A 20,335-nucleotide genomic window follows, 5' to 3' on the forward strand; every position below is an offset into this window, starting at 1 on the left:
TCCACAATGCACAATTGCAAAACTAGTGCACACTGCACGTTGTGCCATAAAGATTTCAGTTTTGGCAGATTATAGATACTTACCTACCTACTTAGCGAATTATTAAGTATTGGATTATGGACTTCCGTAAGTAATTTTGGATAGAAGCAAGTTACAGGCAGGCTGTTCCATAAGTCTGAATTGTCTGATTTGTTCGTCAAATGACCTCTCGCCGCGCCCTTACACCACGAGGCTCTCAGTGAAACGGTATACCTACATATGCCTAAACAGATGACTATTATTATTGGTGAAGGAAACCATCCTGGAGATAGTTCTTCAAATAAGATCTCTTCTAAGTGTCATTTAAATAATTAAAAACAATAATTGCAATGTGAAAACTTGTTTATTTGAAAAATGCATTAGGGTATACCAGAAAGTAGACCAGAGCTAGACTAAGAAATGAATTAGGAAGAAAATAATTATTTCTGTAAACCGGTTGTGCTGAGGCTTTTTCAGAATGGAAATCTTCACGCCCTCTTAACTTCAGCAGCTTTTCACAGCCGACTCTGAAAACGTTTCAAAAAATTTACAAAACTCTTAATGCAAACAACCAAACCTTGACGTTGAATATGGAAAGGCAATTTATAGGAGTACCCTAAGAATATAAGAATTGCCCGTATTTTATAAATTCGGTAGGACGCTTATTGGCTACTATCGTCGCCTGAAAGATTTTATATCCGAAGAGACGGCACGAGCATCCGAACGGAAGTATTTGACCTTTCATATTAATTGTCGATGTCTTGAGCTTCTTTTTAAACGCTATAGCTGCTAGAATGTAGCGAAAGCGATAGTAGCTAGTAGTAAGCAGGCAGCCAAAAAATAAGATCCTGGTCAAATAAAATATAGTCCTACCTCAGGTCCAACATGAATGGCCAGCATCATGTCATACTCGTGAGCGCCTATAGATATTTGTGCTCTACCGTCATTGCCCACTCTGACCGTCTTCCCTTGGCAGGAGTTGTTCACTTTGTTGCCCGATATCACGTCACAATATGTACCGGCTGGGAGACAGGTCTGTAAGGAATTAAGGACACAGTCAATAGTTTGCTGAAGGTGAACAATACTAGTGTCTGGGACTCTTACGTAAAAGAAAAGTAAGGGCCCCGGGTGGGTTCGAAACTAGTCGGGCTTACTTCGACTACTCACGTAAGTTCAGCCGGCTTTTTTTATAATGTACTAGCTAATGCCCGCGACTTCGTCCGAGTGGATTTAGGGTTTTAAATCCCGTGGGAACTCTTTGATTATCCGGGGTAAAAAGTAGTCTATGTTTACTCTCCGTCCTTTCAACTATCTCTATGCCAAGAAGCGAAAAGGAAGGACAAACAAGCAAACAAACAAACAAACACACTTTCGCGTTTATAATACATATTAGTATAGATATCACTCACGATAGTTAAAACGCTAAAAAAGTAAAAGTGAAAAGAAAATGGTGTAAGAAAAGTGAAACCGCAGCGAAAAGAATAACCTGTAAGGTGAGGTTGAGGTCCCACGCGTTGTTATTGAAGGCGATGAAGGCGTTGTTGCCGCGGCAGAAGGCAATCTGGCTGTTACCGTTGTCCCACCAGTTGGTGACGCCTGTCCTAGCGGCGGCGTTGCGGAACCCAACCATGGCAAAGATCTGACGCCAACGGTGCTGGCACACCCAGCCGTTGCCGCAAGTACCGTCCTGTAGGGAAATAAATACTGTGCTTATCAAAATCCCTGAGATTTTTAAATATAATAAAGCATCTGCTCCAGCTAAACCACTTAAGTATACTTAGTGTTTTTTTTAATTTACAGAAGAAACCGTACTACCTGGACCTCTTAGAAACCAGAATAAACGCATGATTTAAGAGAATCAGCTCAGCGGAAGTAAGTAGGTAGCTGGTAAATACTAAATGGATGCAGAACCTGCTTAGTTCAGTTTGGCAACGTTTTATTATTTAAATAACGAAATAAACAAGCATGTCATAAAATGTAGAAGGAAAGGAACTTACCGAGTTAATCGATGGAGATATTATATTTTGGTTCCTATCCATTGGCGGTCCAACTTCAGAGTTCAAGAAAGCGAAACTGCTCATAATCTGCGGTTCTCCATACGGATGACCTAACAGAAAAGCTATGGCTGCCCTGTATGGTCGTCCCTGCTTGTAGGTCAAAACTCCTCCACCACCCCCATGGCCCCTTTCGTTATCATGGTTATCGATAAAGGTTAAAGCGTCGTGGGAAGCTAGAAGACCCCATTGAGGCCCCCAAGACTGCAACCATTTCAAAGCGTTATTTCCTCTAAAGGCATTACTTAAGTCCATCCCTACTCTGAACTCTGTGACAGCAGCTAATGGGGTATACTCATCCCTGCTTATAGCTTCTCCTCCATAGTCGATGACTTCCTGGTAAATGTAAGGTCTAGCGTTTGATGGAAAGCCGTGGGCAGTGTTGAGATTTTTCAGTCTATTATAAATTACTTCTAGGTCTTCAGGCCACATGTGTTTGGCTGCATCGATTCTGTTGGTGAATTCGAAATTGCTTAGTGTGAGTTTTTGTTTTTCGGATAGTGGGAAAATCAGATAAATCATGCACACAATGTTAGGTTACAGAGAAATCAGGTTAACTATAAACTAACATTTCGGTTTGTCAGAAAATCAGTGGAGTAAGTAAATTGTTTGAATGAATGGGAAAATCATGTAAAATAAAGGTGCCTTTTGGCTTAAGTATTGGGAACAGTAGGCAAAATATTTACGTGTGACAGGATATCATGCAATCCGTTCTGGTCAATCGGAAAATTAGCCATTTTATTCACATGATCAGGCTAATTGCTTAGAATCTTACCTAAATCCAGCTACGCCCAAGTCGATGAGTTTATTCATGAAGTTTACAATCATGAGTCTGACGTGCTCGTTTCTTTGATTGAGATCCTTCAAACCCACCAGCTCACAGTTACGTACCTGCAATCATTGTCAAGAGATAATAAATCTGACAGAATGTTGGCGACGTCAACTCTGGATTTCGGATATTTGTTCGGGTTAACTGGGCTTCAGCCTTTTACTCTTTATGTACTGAGTAGAGTCGCAACTAGTGCCGTCGAACCTCGCACTTACCTACTGTGTTACGGGTGTTGCAAGTTTGCAACGCAGTCTGGTGCGATGAACCATCTGGCCGAGGAAGACATTGAGGTCGGGAGATGGACAGAGCGGAGAAGGAAATGAGAGTTTTAAGGGTTCGAACCTGGAAGGAATCTGCATCTGACCGACCCCGACGGCAAAGTTTGCTTGACCATGACAATGCCCACCCATGCCAATGTTGATGATGATGAGCACAGTGATCGCAAAACAAGTAGTCTAATCTGAACAAGAGGTATATGACTGCGCAGTGTACGGGTCTACGGGTCAAGAGACCAAGTGAGCCCGGTCTGGCTCAACTTACCCTCCAAGCGTTATTGACGAAGTCTGAGCCATCAATGCCACACGGGGGCCAGTTGAAATGTTCCCGCCTGTAGGGCACTGCGGGGTAGTACCACTCTCTGAACACCGCAGTATTGCCAGCCGTGCCGACATTTTCCGAGGGCTCCCCTGTCATATGGTTGATAACTGCATCGACGTAAATCCTGAGAAAAGTGTTATTACCTTATAGACCTCCTACTTATGATAAGCGAACTTATTTAGCCTGGGCATTAAAATATTGCAAGATCAGAAGCTCTCTAACTACTATGTACTGCCTAACTACTAAAAACAGTGAATAGAAAAATTATTAGGTACTGGCTGTAAAAATACAATACTTATAGGTATCAAGATTTCGTCATCGGCAATGGAGAGATCGTGGTCCAATTGAACTAAAGGCACTCCAAGTCTCTAAGGCCGCGATAGCCAGAGGGGTGCAGGTTAAATTCCTACCGGTTTCGCAATTTTTGATATGTATGTATAAAAAAAATACAACTACGTAGTACGTACCTAACCCTTATTCTTTGCTCGTGAGTTTAGATTCTCTTACCTGACACCTGCATTATTGCAACGGCGCACCATATTAGCGAATTGTCTCTCATCCCCAGACCTCGTCACCAAGTGGTAGGACATCGATTGGTACCGCTCCCACCATGGCCGATTGTAATTTCTTAGAATCACATTCTCGTTAGGAGGAGATACCTAAAAAATATGTGAAGAATAAGTAGCGGCAATAAATTAAAATTATACCACCCTGGGGCGAGGGGCATCACAGATCCCAAATAGATGAACCCATTTATTTTCTAGATATGAATATCCAGGTAACAATGAAATCCTTACCGAATCAAAACATTTTACTGCTAGGTCACTATATCATCATCATCATCAATCCATCGCCAGCTCACTACTGAGCACGGGTCGTCTCCTCACAGAATGAGAAGACCACAGTCCACCAAGTTGGCCAAGTGCGGATTGACAGACTTCACACACCTTTGAGTAACTATGGAGAACTCTCTAGCAGGTTTCCTCGAGACGTTTTCCTTCAAAACAAGTGATATTTAACTGCTTAAAACGCACTTAACTCCGGAAAGTTAGAGGTGCGTGCCTGGGATCGAACCCACGACCTCCCGAATAAACGTCTTCACCACTGGGCTATCAACGCTCAATGGGTTATTACCAACAAAATATAAGTAGTTACCTAATCGAAGTTAAAATAAAAAGAAGAACCATATCGGGTAAACCAGCCCACAGGCAAAAGAAATCACACAGAAATCAATCCATCCCACGCTCGGACGCTTGATCGGTCCGTCCGGTAGTCACTTCAATGCCACGAAGAAAAAGAGCGAAGCCATTGTGTCTTGAAGTTTACTTATTTACCTGAATTCCTCCAAATCCACGAGGTCCCAGGAACCGTTCACACTCGTCAGCTATGTCGTCCCATTTCCACTCGAAAAGGTGAACATTGACGGTTCTGTTCGGTGCATAATACGGATTTTTGTACGCACTGATAACTGTTGCTAGCGCCAAGATACCGAGAATAACCCCGTACAGCCCCTGGAGATTTTAATGTGTTGAAATTTGAAAGTTTTGAAACAAATTAAGGCGAGTCACCGAGGCTAAGCGCAAAAAACTGGTTTGCTAGATCAAATGTTTTAGGTATTTTCTATTAAATAATGGCCTTACTAAAAATATACAATATTCCTAAAGACATTGTCTAAAGAATGTGCTACTTTGATACACAATAGGAAGTACTTCACTCGATCAAATAAAATCTTGAAATAAGCCGAAATGAAAGTCTAAAACGAATTATTTAATACTAAAATTTCTGACTTGGCAAATAATTTTTATATGGAAATATTTGTCTTTAAGTACTACAGAGAACCTGCTAAATTTTGGTTTTCAACAGGACTTCTATAATTTATTAAATTCAAATTTAACGTTTGAAACACAGAATTTGAACGTTGCCAAGCGGTTTATTTCAAAGCCGCGCTGCCCGCCTCGGTGACTCGCCTTAAAGTAGGTAAAGATAACTAAGTATACTTAAGTAAGTATAAGGACGTATGCCCTAGTTGTGACAATTATTTGCGATTGTTAAGCAACGTTGACCCAGTCGGCAAATGGATGGATGACCAACTTTGAAGATCTGGCCTTTTCGTTTCTATATTACTATATTTTTGCACACAATATTTTTTTTATCACTACCTATGAGAAAAAACAAAACAATATACAAAAGCACGAACGCAGACCATATCAGAATAGAGAAAGCTAATTTGCCGTTAAAACAAAATGGAATTTTGTTCTCACTATCCCCTAATGCCAATTTTCGTTTTTCAAATATACTTAGGTAATGTTAGGTATGATGAAAATAAATATAATACTCTTTGATAAAAAAATAATTTACCATCACACGTTTTGAATCTTGGATGCTAATTCCTCGAATAACAGTAAAAATGTTTATCCATTTAATTATTCTATAGCTAGATACATAATTCTTAAGATATAAAATATCTGATTGCTATTTTTAAATGTACCTAGCTACTTATATCACTGCTAATTAGTCCTTATCATTTAATCCTCTTACATTATTATCTTGTAATATGCAGCTAATAACTCCCCTAGGGGAGGGTCCTAGAAATATTTAAAATGCAGTTCTAAAATATTATAGTAGGTACCTACCTACTTACCTATATATACCTAAAATTGGTAAACTTAGATAAGTAGTTCGTTTTAGAGTTCTGTACTTCAAAAGGAAAAATGAAAACCTTATATTATAGGGTCACTTCATTGTCTGTCTGTCAGTCGTGTCATCGAATCAAAACCACTATATTCAATGTACCTACTCTGTGATCAAAACCTATCCTGCTAGGGGGTAGCATGGGCAGGAGACAAAATTCTTATCCCCCAATTATATCCACTGACGAGGGATAAAATTTACTTGTCCACCTCTCAAAGCACGGCAACAGGGGAGAGGAGAAGTTTATCCCTGATTCGGGGACAATTTTATCCTCGGCATTAGACGTGGGTTTAAGTTTATTCTCATAGAACTTAAAAAATCAAAACATGTCTCGCGGTACCTGTTGGGCTTAGGTTATGTTTGTGTTGTGTTTGTGTTATGTTTGGGTTGTGTTTGGGTTATGTTTGGAATATGGTTGGGAACCCCAACATAAACCCAACATAGGTCCCAAATACCAATTACCATTAACCCAATAAAGGTAAAGGAAAAAATCCAAAAACCGAAAAGTCCCCCGTTTTATTCACTGTGGATAATTATATCCACCCGTGAGCCCATGCTCGGAGAGTGGATAAAGCTGTCGGAGGGGATAAAGATTTTATCCTTTCCCCGGGGAGAAAATTATATCCCCGCCCATGCTAACCCTGCAGGGGAACCTACTTACTTCCCGTTGATCTAGTCACAGAGTACTTTGTAAATATATGATCTAGTTGATATCATAGCAAAGGAAAAATCCGAAAACCGTGAATTTGTGGTTTTAATACGTTAAATATATATTTTAATTAAATAAATAATTTTAATCACAAAAAATAAAGATTTGTGTTCCCGGGCCCCGGCTAAATAATTATTAGTTTACTAAATCACATCAAGATGGCGCTGTCCGTCATTAATTTGCTTTTACGATGATGCAAAAGTCACAACCCTTCGTGTACCTACCTTAACCTTTATTTCTATTACAAGAAGGGCATTTTATTTATACATATTTATCTCTAAAGGATATAATATAAAAGGAAAAGCTGACTGATTGACTCACTAACTGACCAACTGAGTGATCTATAACATACAGCTCAAACTACTGGACGGATCGGGTTGAAATTTGGCATGCAGATAGCTATTATGACGGAGACATCCGCTAAGAAAGAATTTTTGAAAATTCAATCCCTAAAGGGGTAAAACAAAGGTTTGAAATAACCTTTTAACACAAAAATCATCGTTACCTATTCTCAACTCTGCTGGTTTTCAGTTTTGGATCGTGCTAAACGTAGATAGAGTAACAAAGGTAGATACAGGAACGTTTGCTTTCTCATTCACACTAAAAAGAGAGCACAGATAAAGTTACTAATGTGATAAACAGAGACGCAGCTAACCTATTTTTGTCTCTTATCGTGTAACTGGTTTTTTTCAAGAATACATACAAGGAATGCAACTTTACACTAGCGGCACGCTATGATGGCCGGTTTGACACATTACAATAGTGATGTGGAATGTCAATTTATTCTCGAACAAAAAACAATTAAGTTTTGTTTTTGTACCTGATTAAATAGGTTTAATAAAACAAAAATGTATATGTTTATTTAATTTATTTGAACGAACTGAATATTTGAACGAAAATGAATATACATACCTTTATATGCACACAAGAAACATATGAATACAAAAGATACCGAAAAGGTGCCACAAAAGGCCATAATTAATCAGATTCGTCCATACTACTATTGTCACTGTCGTCACTGCTATCATCACATACATTAATAATTATATGTTCGTTTTCTATAATATTATCTATTTTCACATCTCTTTCATAATCTTCCCTTATTAATTTAACAGTTCTATTCACAACCTTTTCCCAGTCTCCTTTAGTCACATGTTCACAAGCTTCTTCTAATAATTTTAGCATTTTTTTTTGTGGTAAATGGGGGTTCTGTATTGTGTCCTGCAGCATATCCCTTAATTTGAGCCCACACCAACTCAATCGCATTATACTCACAATGGTAAGGCGGTAACCGTATAACTCTGTGCCCATGTTCTAATGCTATTTCGTCAATGACGTATCGGATCTTGGTTGGTTTGTTTTCTTTTAAAAGACGTACTAATTCCGCTTTTAACATATTCATGTTTGCATCTACGCCATTTTTACGAAGCCATGCGACGATATCAGCTTTCTTTTGGGATTGGGCAGGTGGCTTGTCAATTTGCATCGAGTGGTATGGGGCGTTGTCCATAATTATAATAGATGGTTCAGGGAGGCTACACAACATTGAGGTAAACCATTCAGTAAACTTTTCTCCATTCATGTCTTCATGATAGTCTCCAGTGGTTTTTGACGCAAAAGCCATGAGAGAACCTTCGACAAACCCGTTGATGGTTCCGGCGTGACAAATTATAAGTCGCGATCCTTTTCCTACAGGAACTTTGGAAGTAGATGCTGCTGTGTCATCGTTCCAAGAACGGCCTACAGTATGGTTAGCATTAAGCCATGTTTCATCCAAGAACACAACATTTGCCAATTTTTGATTTCTTTCACTTGCCGTAAAAAAGTATACCTTGCCATCGCTATATCAAATCTTTCCATCAATATTTTGCGTTTGTTACATTTTTTGTATCGAAATCCAATGGTCTTCAAAATCTTCGTTAAAGAACTTTCCCCACCGAAGAATAATCCAGCTTCCTTCAGTGAATGCACCAACTTTTTTCTTGTTGGATACTCCTTCTGTAAATAGTAGCCGTAAACATGTCTTCGGATAGCATCGGCATCAAAGCTATCGATGCCTACGACTGGTTTTGCTCGTTTTCTCTTTTTTGGTGTGTGAAGTTTATTTTCTTCTGTGCCAGTCTCGCCATATTTTTTTTTAGTTATCCGTCTAACAGTTCGTTGTCCAATATTAAGCGCATCAGCTACGCGTTCAACCACTGACGTTATAGGTAAAATTGGCCCTCCATTTTGAGCTTCACGATCGAAATAGTTACGAAGGCGTATTAGGAACTCACGTGTCTGACTATTTAGAACAGTTCTCTGCGTACGTTCGGTCATATCGACGAAATCCACAACAAAGGGCTTGAACAGAGTCCAAATTAACGAGCAAGGGTCAACAGTAATGCAGTATCAATATTTGAAATCCAAAGCCAGGTCAAAACTATATCACAATCGCATTGCACTGACAGTTTATACTTTCGAAGCAACGTCAATTCGAAACTGCTTTGTTTTGCATTGAGCATTGACGCGAGTTTGCCGGAGGTAGTAGTTGTGCTAGCCAGCGATCCTATGTGACGATCGTATTAGATTCCATTTTTAAAAATTTATTGATATTTTTTTTGCGATTTCAGAGGTTTGTCCACATAGTGAAAATTGTTCATATTCACAAGTACATTCACCCCTTAAATGGTGCAAACTGATTTTTCTACACTTGTATACATTTAAGAAATCAATTTAATAAATAAATTTTGAGTCCTAAACCTAAAACTACATTCGATAAAATTTATGAATCTCTGCACATCACTATCGTCAATAAAGTAATACAATTATTTCCTTCAAAGTCGTTATCAATTAATACGGAACTTCATGAGCGGACAAACGTCAAACCGGCCATCATAGCGTGCCGCTAGTTTAGTTGTAAAACAAACTTTGAGAATTCGTGGCGTAATTGTAGTTATTTCTCATTAGTTATTTAGGTACTTGTTTTCACATACAAAACGTTTAATACAAATATTGTTGATCGGTTAATACAAATATTGACTACTAAACAATGGTTATCATTGTCGTGTTATTCATCGTTACGTCGTGCTATCGCTATCTCATACGCGGTTACACAGTACTTCAATCTACCTTTATTACTCTATTAAACGCCACGAATTCTCAAAGTTTGTTTCGCAACTAAAGTTGCATGCCTTGTATGTAAGTTGTATGTATTTTTGAAAAAAACCAGTTACACGATAAGGGACAAAATAGGTTAGGTGCGTCTCTGTTTATGACATTAGTAACTTTATCTGTGCTCTCTTTTTAGTGTGAATGAGAAAGCAAACGTTCCTGTATCTACCTTTATTACTTTATCTACGGGCTACTTCTAATAGCCCTTGTTCTGGGGAGCCAGTACATATCATAAAGCACAGATCAAAGAGTGAATGGCATGCGAATGGTTTGGATTCATTTTGGATTTGATATTTACTCATTAGTCTTGTCATTTAATTTAGAAAATGTCAAACTTCTTACGTCACTTTAGTTGTCAAATGAATGAAAAACATATTTGTTGAGCTTTTGAGCTTGGCTCTGCGTTTTTGATAAAATCCAGTGAACCTACAAACTTTTTAAAATACTCACAATCTATAAAAGCTTAGGTCGGGCATATTATAAACAATTCATAGTTCGTTTACAGTATTTCGATTTCAATTACACGTGTTGTTCTTTTGTTCAAAGCCCATTTGATAAAACTTTTAGTAAAAAGCATTCTGTAAGGAATAATTAAAATAAATAAAAGTGCGTTTTAAGCACAGATCCCAACATTTGTAACTGTTAAATTATTGGTCATTTTAAATACAGTTAAATCATTCAAAATGAAGAGTAATTATATTTTTATAATATTGTCGTTCGTAAGTGCAGTGTCAATAGTTTACGCTTGCAACGAAGCTATATGCGCCAGTGTGGTATCCAAGTGCATGCTAACGCAATCTTGTAAGTGTGACTTGAAGGATTGTTCGTGCTGCAAAGACTGTTTCAACTGTCTTAGCTATTTGTATAGTGAATGCTGCAGTTGCGTTGGTAAGTAACTCTGTATCTACTTACTTGTATATGTGTAGAAATCTTACTATTCTTAGGGTTTTGAAATTTTGTAGTCCACGCGGACGAAGTCGCGAGCATAAGCTAGTTTTATATATTTAGATATAACATGTCCTAGAGGTGTAATGTGTTGCTGCAAAATAACTGAAAATGACGTTAAAAATGTAAAATTTATACAAAATTTTATTTACAATCTCTCCCTTGAAGTGTGTACAGGAAAGAGTTAATCCATCCATCTAATGAAATGAAATAAGTCTAAAGAATATTTTCATTTACATAAATCATTTTATTTACTCATCATTAAAATATTCCTTCTAGACATGTGTCCCAAGCCAAATGACACACAGACAGAGCTATCCAAGACATCCTACGTTGAGGAGTTACCAGATAATGTTCCTGGACTGTTTGCCGCATTGACCAGTGACCCGGACCCTCAACAAAGATGGCTCTCCATCACATATCCTGTGGACATTGATCTGTCTGTGTACCGACCAACACCTGAGAGACAAGTAGTGTACCATTTACGTAAGTTATTTGTTATAATATCGTGCTTTTTAAAAACTGAACCTTATTCAGATACTTGACTGCAATCTCACCTGGTGGTAAGTGATGAATGATGATGCACTCTAAGATGGAAGCGAGCTACCTAGAAGGGGTAAGGCAGTTTTTATTAAACCCGTACTCCCCTTTGGTTTCTACATTGTACCCAAACGATAACTTGCTTGGCGGCATGACTTTTCTGGTAGTGTTTTTAACACAAAAACGTTCACAGACAATATGTAATAATATAACAGCTTTTCTAAAAAATAGTAAGTGAAGTGTTTGAAATTTAGATAAATAGAACTTAGCAAAGATATCAGTTAATGATCAATACCCATATTATAAATGAATGAAAATTTGTATGAATGTTTGGAATACATTTTATTAAATAGTTACGAACAGACAAACTTTCACCTTTTATAACATTAATGTGATTATTTATTTATATTCTCATAAATTGTTGTGTTTGTATGTACTGGATAAACAGACCAATATAAAAATAGTTTTCACAAAATAGTTCTGAATCATGAAGAAAACTACTTTTTCAACTATTTTAATTGTAATATCTCAGAAACGGTGACTGTTAGGAGAAAAAGCTTAAAGACAATTTTATAGATAATTGCATGATCTAATTTAACCTTACCCCTATTTTTTGAGCTAAATTGTCTGGACTATTGTTAATATTTCAAAATGATTAATTAATATTGAAATAGTGTGTATGATATCTAAATCTTTAGTTGGTTTCTTAAAAATTTATTGTCCACACCCATTCTACACCTGACCTTCTAGGAACATAGAATCCCCACAGAGAAAATATTTCATTTAGTTACTTGAGTATTTTATTTCAAAGTGACTCATCCTCTAAGGAATTTTCTACCTGTCTGCACCTACCTTCCTGCACTTATTTGTGTGAATTTTATAATGTGATCTAACTCCTTTGATGACTTATTCAGAAATTTTGTTGTATGAATGCAGCTGTGCTAACTATTCATGGAATTTAGTTTATCAGTAACTGTAAGTTTATCAGTTATTATAAATTATTGTGACCTGTGGCTTTCTGGGAAATTTCTGCTAGTTTGTTTGGTGGGTATAACTGTTGTGTGTATACCTGAGCACTAGCTCAAAGAAATGGGGAATGTTAGTTATTTCGTCATATTTTTTTAAGATCATCGTGGCGCCTGCATTGTGCTATCTTATTTTATTTCTAGCATAATATTAGCTATTAAACTAGAGCTTAGAATTCCGAAATCATATTTTCTTCTTTCGTCTTTTGATAGATCTACTTGGGTCTTAGGTCCACTTTAGAATAATATGTATGTAATTTGACGACATTTTCCTGTGCAGAGCAGCACGCGCGTGATTTTTTTTTGATTTCGTGAGTGAAAGAATTGTAGAAAAGAAATATTTTCTACTATTTTTAACAATAATAATCAATGTCCTCCCGGATAGTAATAATTAATTTGGGTCACGGCGGCCAGTCTTCGCAAAGATTAGACATCACGTGAGAGAAATCTAATTATTTGTTATTGCAGCACCTGTATTTATTTTATCATTTTTTTAAATAGATTCTTAAAAACCTAAAGCCATCATCTAGTCTCCTCTTAAAACTGTCTCGTTTTAACTCTGTCTTAAGTGTGAGCAAATTCATAGTGCGCTCAATAGATCTCAGCCTAAGGGATGATTTATACTAGACTGTGCCGGGCACAAGCCGAGGCACCAGATTAGACATTTGTCTGAGGTCACATCAGACCGTGCCGTGTCCGGGTCCTCCGAGCCTCGTCCGTGTTACGTTTCTTAATACAAAATTGCATTCCGTGAATCGTCCGCGCGGCGGACGTGGCACGGCTTGGGCCCGGCACGGTCTAGCATAAATCATCCCTAGTCTGTCGACGACCATCTGTCCTTTCTTCCTCTCTCGTACCTCTCTCTTTGGTGATGCGCTCTATATGAGCTTATAACTTGCAGAGAGCGTGGAACAAGACTCGGAGCCGGTGAGCCGCGACATAGTGACGTTCAACTGCACGGTCGCGTACATGTCGCAGTGCATGTCGTGCGACAAGTGTCGCAACTCCTGTCGCTCCATGGGCTCCAACAGTTTCAGGTAAAGCATAAAAAATTAGTAGGATTATTAATTTTACACATTTCGTTGGTCGATTGTCGAAGGGGCATATCCAACAAATATTCGATTTTTAGTTAACTCTACCTAAGTAACCTAAAAGACAAACTTAGACTAGGCTACACGAAAAAAGACTATTTGTCAATCTAAATGACGATCCTATAAATTGCGTAATAGTTTTAGATATAAAGTTACGACAGTGCATTACAGTATACCTACACTTTATTAATAATCCCAATACGTAAAATTTATAAAATTCGGATACGCTCCTTCGTGAATCGACTGGCGATTTAGGTACGCACACCGGCAGAATGGAGTAGACTAGAATCGAGACGCGGCGTCTTTCGCGGAAAACAACTCAAACTTAACCTTTATTTATTTTGATATAAAGGCGCGCGCCGCGCGTCCTTTTTGAGTCTTCTCTATTTTTTTTCCGTGTACCAATTTCAAACTCGCCTTTACAAATTGTTCGATTTGAAATTTTCTTGTTGTACCTATTATGAAATTTATAGGTACTCAATTGTTTCTTAAAAATCTTAAATCGATTTTCAGATGGTTCCATGATGGATGCTGCGAATGCGTCGGTGATAAATGCCTCTACTACGGCATCAATGAGAGCAGGTAAGAAGCAACCCTTTGACTGTAGTCTGTAGTACCCATCAGCTAGTCTAAATATATAAAAGGAAAAGGTGACTTACTGACTGACTGACTGAGTGATCTATCAACGCACAGCTCAAACTACTAGACGGATCGGGCTGAAATTTGGCATGCAGACAGCTATTATGACGTAGGCAACCGCTAAGAAAGGATTTTTGAAAATTCAACCCCTAAGGGGGTGAAATAGGGGGTTGAAATTTGTGTAGGCCACGCGGACGAAGTCGCGAGCATAAGCTAGTAATTAATATGTTTTTATTATTTAAGAAATAGGAAAACAGGTACGTGACGATACTAAAGCTGACTAAATGAGTGACTAACAGTGTATTGTAAGTCCTAGTATATTTTCCCTCTTTTGCACATGAACCGCTCCTATGCAGTAAACTGTGTATTCAGTCAATACGAATACGATACGTCTTACTAAGGCTAAAATTAAAACAGGCTTAGTATAAGATTTTACTTTTCACCGACGCGCGACGTTGGTAGAACTCGAAACACGACAACGTCAAAGTAAAATAGTCCTAGAAGTCCTTGATTTACACTGAAATTTATAGTTCTTGACTAATGCATTGCTTAAAGGTTGAATACGACATATTATGTCATCTGAATGGTCTCCTGTAAAAGCTTGACTATAAATTAAAGGCAAAAATTTTGTGCCGAGGATTTTTAATTGGAAAGTTGGGAGCGCATGTATGGGGAACGTGAACTTTAAAACAAGCGAAGTTAAGTTTTTGTTTAACGCAATTTTTTCGACTCTCGAATTCTATCACTTTGGTTGGTGTAAAATCTTATACTAAGCCTACAGGTAAGATTTCATCTTGCGATGTAAACTCGTAAGGTAAACACACGATTTAAATAGAATCTCGCGTGAATAATCCGAATCGCATCGAGTAAACATGCATGTTATGCGCAGATTTTACTAAAATCGTCACTGTGTACACTACTGTAGGTACACCACTTCTACCTGCATAATATATTATGCACTAGCGACCCGCCCCGGCTTCGCATGGGTGCAATGTAAATACTAATGTGGTGTCAGTCAGGAGTGATTAATAATAGTCCGTATTAATAATAATCCATACTAATATTATAAATGCGACCACCGCCGCCTCCGTCTCGTTTTGTTGCGCGTTAGTTTTAATTTTAACGATATTTCATATTATTTTAATTTTGTGATATCTCCTAAGATATTATTCTAAATTAAATGACGTAAACGCAGACGTGTAGACGCATCGGGCTGAAATTTGGCATGCAAATAGCTATTATGACGTAGGCATCCGCTAAGAAAGGATTTTTGAAGATTCAACTCCTAAGGGGGTAAAATAGGGGTTTGAAATTTGTGTAGTCTACGCGGACGAAGTCGCCAGCAAGAAGCTAGTAAGTTCCAAAGATCTAATCATCTTTTCTCAACGTTATCAAACCTCTTAAGTTTTCCTATTAGTATCTTGTGGAACACCTGCGCTACAAGGCCGGTAAATTAACATACAAATATGCGCGGACGCAACAACAAGTATCAAGTGTCGTACAGGTGTTGCCAATTCATTAATATTTAATATAATTAATCACGGCTTTGTATTAATTTTAAACAACTATAGTACGCAACAGGTTGAAATGGCAATCGGGGAGGAAACGCCCCGCACACCCGCACAGCCCCCGCGCTATCCCGGTGTGGGCGAATGCGTGTTACGTGTGGGTGTGCGGGGCGTCCCCCGCCTCATACCCCGATTGCCACCTCAACCTGTCACGGACTATAGGTATTTTAAACCTCAAATTCATCGTCATCATCGTCATGTCACCAATATATATCTACGTCCATACAGACGCTGGACATAGGTCTCTTGTGCGCCACGATTTCCGTACGCCATGATCTTGCGCCGCTGACACCAGTGCAGCGGTTCAAGCGGCGGAGGTCGCCAATCCTAGCACCTTGGAAACCCAACGTTCCCCGCCGCGTTGCGTTCGTGTTCGTTCGGGCTAATCTCATAAACTACTCTACGGATTTTCATACGATTTTCACCGATAGAAATAGAAATTATCTAACAAGGATCTATAGGCTAAAGTTGTAGTATGTTCTATATAGTATGTAATATTCATAAGTATGAACATTTAAAGAAAATAAGCCGCTGATATGAATTAAGTCGGAAAAAATCGTCGCCCATGTGAAGCTGAGGCGACTCGTTAGTATATTATAATACTAGCTGAAGCCCGCGACTTCGTCCGCGTGAATTTAGTTTTTTAAATCCTGTGGAAACTCTTTGATTTTCCTGTATAAAAAGTAGCCTATGTTACTCTCCGGGTCTTGACTATTTCCACAACAATCACGTCACGACAAAAAATCACGTCGATCCGTAGCTCTATGGCGGCGTGATTGAAGGACAAAATATCAACAAACAAACATACTTTCGCATTTTAGTATGGGTTGTGATGATAAGCATATTTAATCATATTATTTTCTTCATTTCAGATGCCTCGCGTGTCCCGGTGGGAAGGAGAGCCCTGACGGTGCAATAACTGATGATTTGTCGTACGACGACCTTGACTACGGGGAGGAAGTCGATGCGCAGTCCGTATAAATTGTGATTTTCATTTTAATACTACTTTAAACTGAGATCCTTATCGCACTGACGATTTGAGAGCTTTGTTCCAGCGAGTTGTGTTTATCTGAAATCAACTGTATGGAATATGTTAGCAGATAATGCATACTCGGTGAAAAACGCTTACAAGTTGCCAGTGTGGTAACGCTCTTATCTCAACTATAGAACAAACTTCTTAGGCCATTTCAGTTTAGTTTATGAGTAAGACCGAACGCACTTTGGATGCGTTTTCGTAAAAGACTCGTGCGAACACATACAAATTACACACACACTGGAACGAGCTTTCACGTATTATGGGAGTGCGCACACTATCGTCGACGCATTTTAAACTGAGTCGTCGAGTTATCTGTCTGTTTCGCTCGCACTTACTTACAGGTCGTTGGTAAGTACTAAGTGCTAGCTAAACAGACAGATAACTCGACGACTCAGTTTAAAATGCGTCGACTATAGGTGCGAGTTAGTAGTACTTACTCGATTTAGTAGTACGAGATTGTTCGTGCGTGTCAAATTCAAACGAAAACGCAAGAGCTAGCGCGTATAACGGTAAATTTCCGTGCGTTTTTTTCCGCAAAATCTGTGATTACTAAAACTGAACTATAGATTTATGTGGAAGCGCGCGCACTGCGGAATTAATTCCGCACCGGATTTAGATACATTTAAATTCAAATTTACGGATTTTATAACGCACCGCACTGTGGTGCGCGCTAGCTCTAAGTATTACAAATTGTAAATGTTTTTAATATCTACATACTTCAATCAACTACTCGAATAAATTATTTATAATATTTTGAGTTACGATAAAATTATAATCAAGAATTGAGATTATTTAGCCAATATATTATTATTATGAGTGCCTTACACAGTGTGAAAATCCAGTGATATTATGTCAATTAGAAGAAAAAGACTGTTCACTAGCGAGTATTGGAAAACAATATTTATTTTAGTTTCATTGAAACTATTTAATTATTTGCGAATAATTTTACAAGTTTTATGTATTTTTTTAATATGTTTACTCAGGTATTCTTATAGATCTTTAAACTGCTTTAATTTTTTCATGTTAATATTTATTCTGTACTGTCCGTCCTTCGTGTATAATTATAAGGTATAACTTAGTATAATGTATAGAAGTAAGCAAACTCGTAAAAAATAATTTACATTATTATAGCCAGTTGACATGTCGTTTATTTTTATTATTTTATATTAATACAAAAGTTTTAGTAATAAATAACGCATACTTTCAGAATGTATAAAATTCAGAATGTAGAAATAATAAAATATCGTTACAAAATCTAAATATATAAAAGGAAAAAGTGACTGACTGACTGATATATCAACCAACGCACAGCTCAAACTACTGGATCGATTGGGTTGGGCATGCAGGTTGCTATTATGAAATAGACATCCGCTAAGAAAGGATTTTTGAAAATTGAACCTCTTAGGAGAATAAAATCTGTGTAGTCCACGCGAATGAATTCGCTGGCAAAAATGAAATCTGTGTAGTCCACGCGGATGAATTCGCTGGCAAAAATGAAATCTGTGTAGTCCACGCGGATGAATTCGCTGGCTAAAATGAAATCTGTGTAGTCCACGCGGATGAATTCGCTGGCATAAGATAATTAAAGTATAAACAAATTTAATCAAGCAAAGCGATTGTATGTATTTGTATACTTTTTATTACCTAATCCAAATTATAGATTTTTTTTATATAAATCTCTAATTTTATTGTGAAGTAGCGGATTTTCAGCGTGTGTTACCTACCAGGCTGAAAAAAAGGATATGCCTAATGCATTGTTTTAGTTTTAGTCTAAAAACATCTTTGCATGATTGCCTTTCTAATAAAATCGGTTTTGGGGCACATCAGTTTGATAGTTTCAAAGTCTATAACGGACATAGGTAGAAACATTTTTGTGTTTTATATATTAAAAATAAAAATAGGGTTAAGCTAAGAATGTTTTGTTCAATCTCACGAGTGCCAAACGCGTTGCTTGTACAAATACATGCCATTTTATACTAGAGGGAGACTTTGAGATACGAGACCGCCACGCGCTGCGGTGACACGCGACACGTCTGAGATCTATAGAGCGAACTTTGATTATGTTCAGACTTAAACGAGACATATCATATTATAGTCCAGCCAGGCGCCAAGTCTGCCAATCCGCACTTGGCCAGCGTGGTAGACTATGGCCAAAACCCTTCTCACTCTGAGAGGAGACCCGTTCTCTGTAGTGAGCCGGCGATGGGTTGATCATGATGATGATGATGAGGCGCCAAGTGTTTTTTTTTGTGATTAATAACAGGCTGAATCTTCGTGACACTTTATTCTCGATAGGAAAAAATTATAAGTTGTTATTAGTGAAAAAAATGTTACCGTATATTGGACAACTTCTAAGCGTAGGACTGGGAAAATGTACCACTAAATTTGTAGGACTATGTGGCCATTTCATTCTACAAATATTTACTAAGCTGCATACAAAAAATCAGCTGGTTATTCATATTTTTTATGACCTCGTTATTTGGACATATTTGGAGTGGAGGACACTCCAGTCATACTATCTATTTTGTAGGACAATTGTTTTTCCGAGTTTATTATCTAATTATCTCTATGTTCAAAAAATACTGTTATTCAGACAATTTCGGCACCCCACCAAATCGACATGTTTTATACCTGCGCATTAAAATAACTACCTGAATCGAGAATTTTCACAGAGGAAAACTTGGGCATCTGGTCAAACAGAACCTACTCACGAAGATTCAGCCAGTAATTAATCACAAAAAACACTCAGTGGCTGCTGGACTAATATACAAATATCGCTGGCATATATCTGTCTTGTTTTAACTAAAACTTATGCCTGAGCAAGTAATTCAAAATACGCTCTATAGATCTCATTCATAGTGTCGCGTCATCCATTCCTTGGCTTGTAATATCGCGTGTCGCAGTCGCAAAGTCTACCTTAAGAGACAGCAAGTATATTTCTCATGAATGTAATACTAGCATCATTACTATTTAATTAGACTTAAATGATGTAGGCACTCACTAAGGAAAGATTTTAAAATAAAATCTGTCATTTAAAAACTGTCCTTTATCCAGTTATATCCATGAAAAGTGTTGCTTTCAGTTGAAATGAAGAAAGTTTTTGAAATTCGTCTTTATGTTTTTGATCTGTGAGATATATTATGCTAGCTGTCTCTTGGACTAATTTTAAGTTACGCCATTTATTTAGGTCTGATTAAGTTAATTTTAGTGTTAGTCGAATCAGAATACAATACCTTAAGTGCCTTATAAATTAATGATTTTGCTCTTATTAAAATTATAACGCCTTGCTTATATTCAAGTAATTTGGAGGCATTTTGTCATTTTTGTAAACTTATTTTTCATACTTATTTTTTTTAATAAACTGTCACTACTGCGAAATTTATAGACTTTTTTTATAGAATTTTGTTATGCTGATGATTTAATGATGATGCTGGTGGTGC

The 20,335-nt window shown here is 37.7% G+C and overlaps 3 protein-coding genes across 4 annotated transcripts in view; 2 read left to right on the forward strand and 1 right to left on the reverse strand.

The window, feature by feature from the left end:
- Secp43 (tRNA Selenocysteine associated protein) overlaps positions 1 to 20,335 on the forward strand; it is a 414,926-nt gene that overhangs the window by 373,213 nt on the left and 21,378 nt on the right. The gene's annotated exons all lie outside the window — the stretch shown is intronic.
- Positions 410 to 10,838, reverse strand: LOC117991581 (alpha-amylase 2-like). Of its 2 annotated transcripts, XM_069505323.1 has the most exons (10): positions 10,795 to 10,838; position 10,019; positions 4,833 to 5,009; positions 4,006 to 4,157; positions 3,442 to 3,622; positions 2,848 to 2,963; positions 2,016 to 2,523; positions 1,505 to 1,705; positions 892 to 1,053; positions 410 to 545 (listed from the first exon to the last, which is right to left on the reverse strand). In XM_069505323.1, the coding sequence occupies exons 1-10, from the start codon at positions 10,836 to 10,838 to the stop codon at positions 534 to 536; spliced, it is 1,554 nt and encodes a 517-aa protein (XP_069361424.1). In that variant the 3' UTR covers positions 410 to 533. The 2 variants fall into 2 exon arrangements, with proteins under 2 accessions (XP_069361424.1, XP_069361423.1); XM_069505322.1 differs by lacking the exons at position 10,019; positions 10,795 to 10,838 and adding an exon at positions 6,140 to 6,263.
- cv (twisted gastrulation BMP signaling modulator crossveinless) lies at positions 10,399 to 18,382 on the forward strand. The gene is made up of 5 exons (XM_034979176.2): positions 10,399 to 10,939; positions 11,276 to 11,482; positions 13,463 to 13,598; positions 14,166 to 14,234; positions 16,732 to 18,382. The coding sequence occupies exons 1-5, from the start codon at positions 10,735 to 10,737 to the stop codon at positions 16,838 to 16,840; spliced, it is 726 nt and encodes a 241-aa protein (XP_034835067.1). The 5' UTR covers positions 10,399 to 10,734; the 3' UTR covers positions 16,841 to 18,382.

The sequence above is a fragment of the Maniola hyperantus genome, chromosome 20, assembly GCF_902806685.2.
Source record: "Maniola hyperantus chromosome 20, iAphHyp1.2, whole genome shotgun sequence".
In the NCBI taxonomy this organism is placed as follows: domain Eukaryota; kingdom Metazoa; phylum Arthropoda; class Insecta; order Lepidoptera; family Nymphalidae; genus Maniola; species Maniola hyperantus.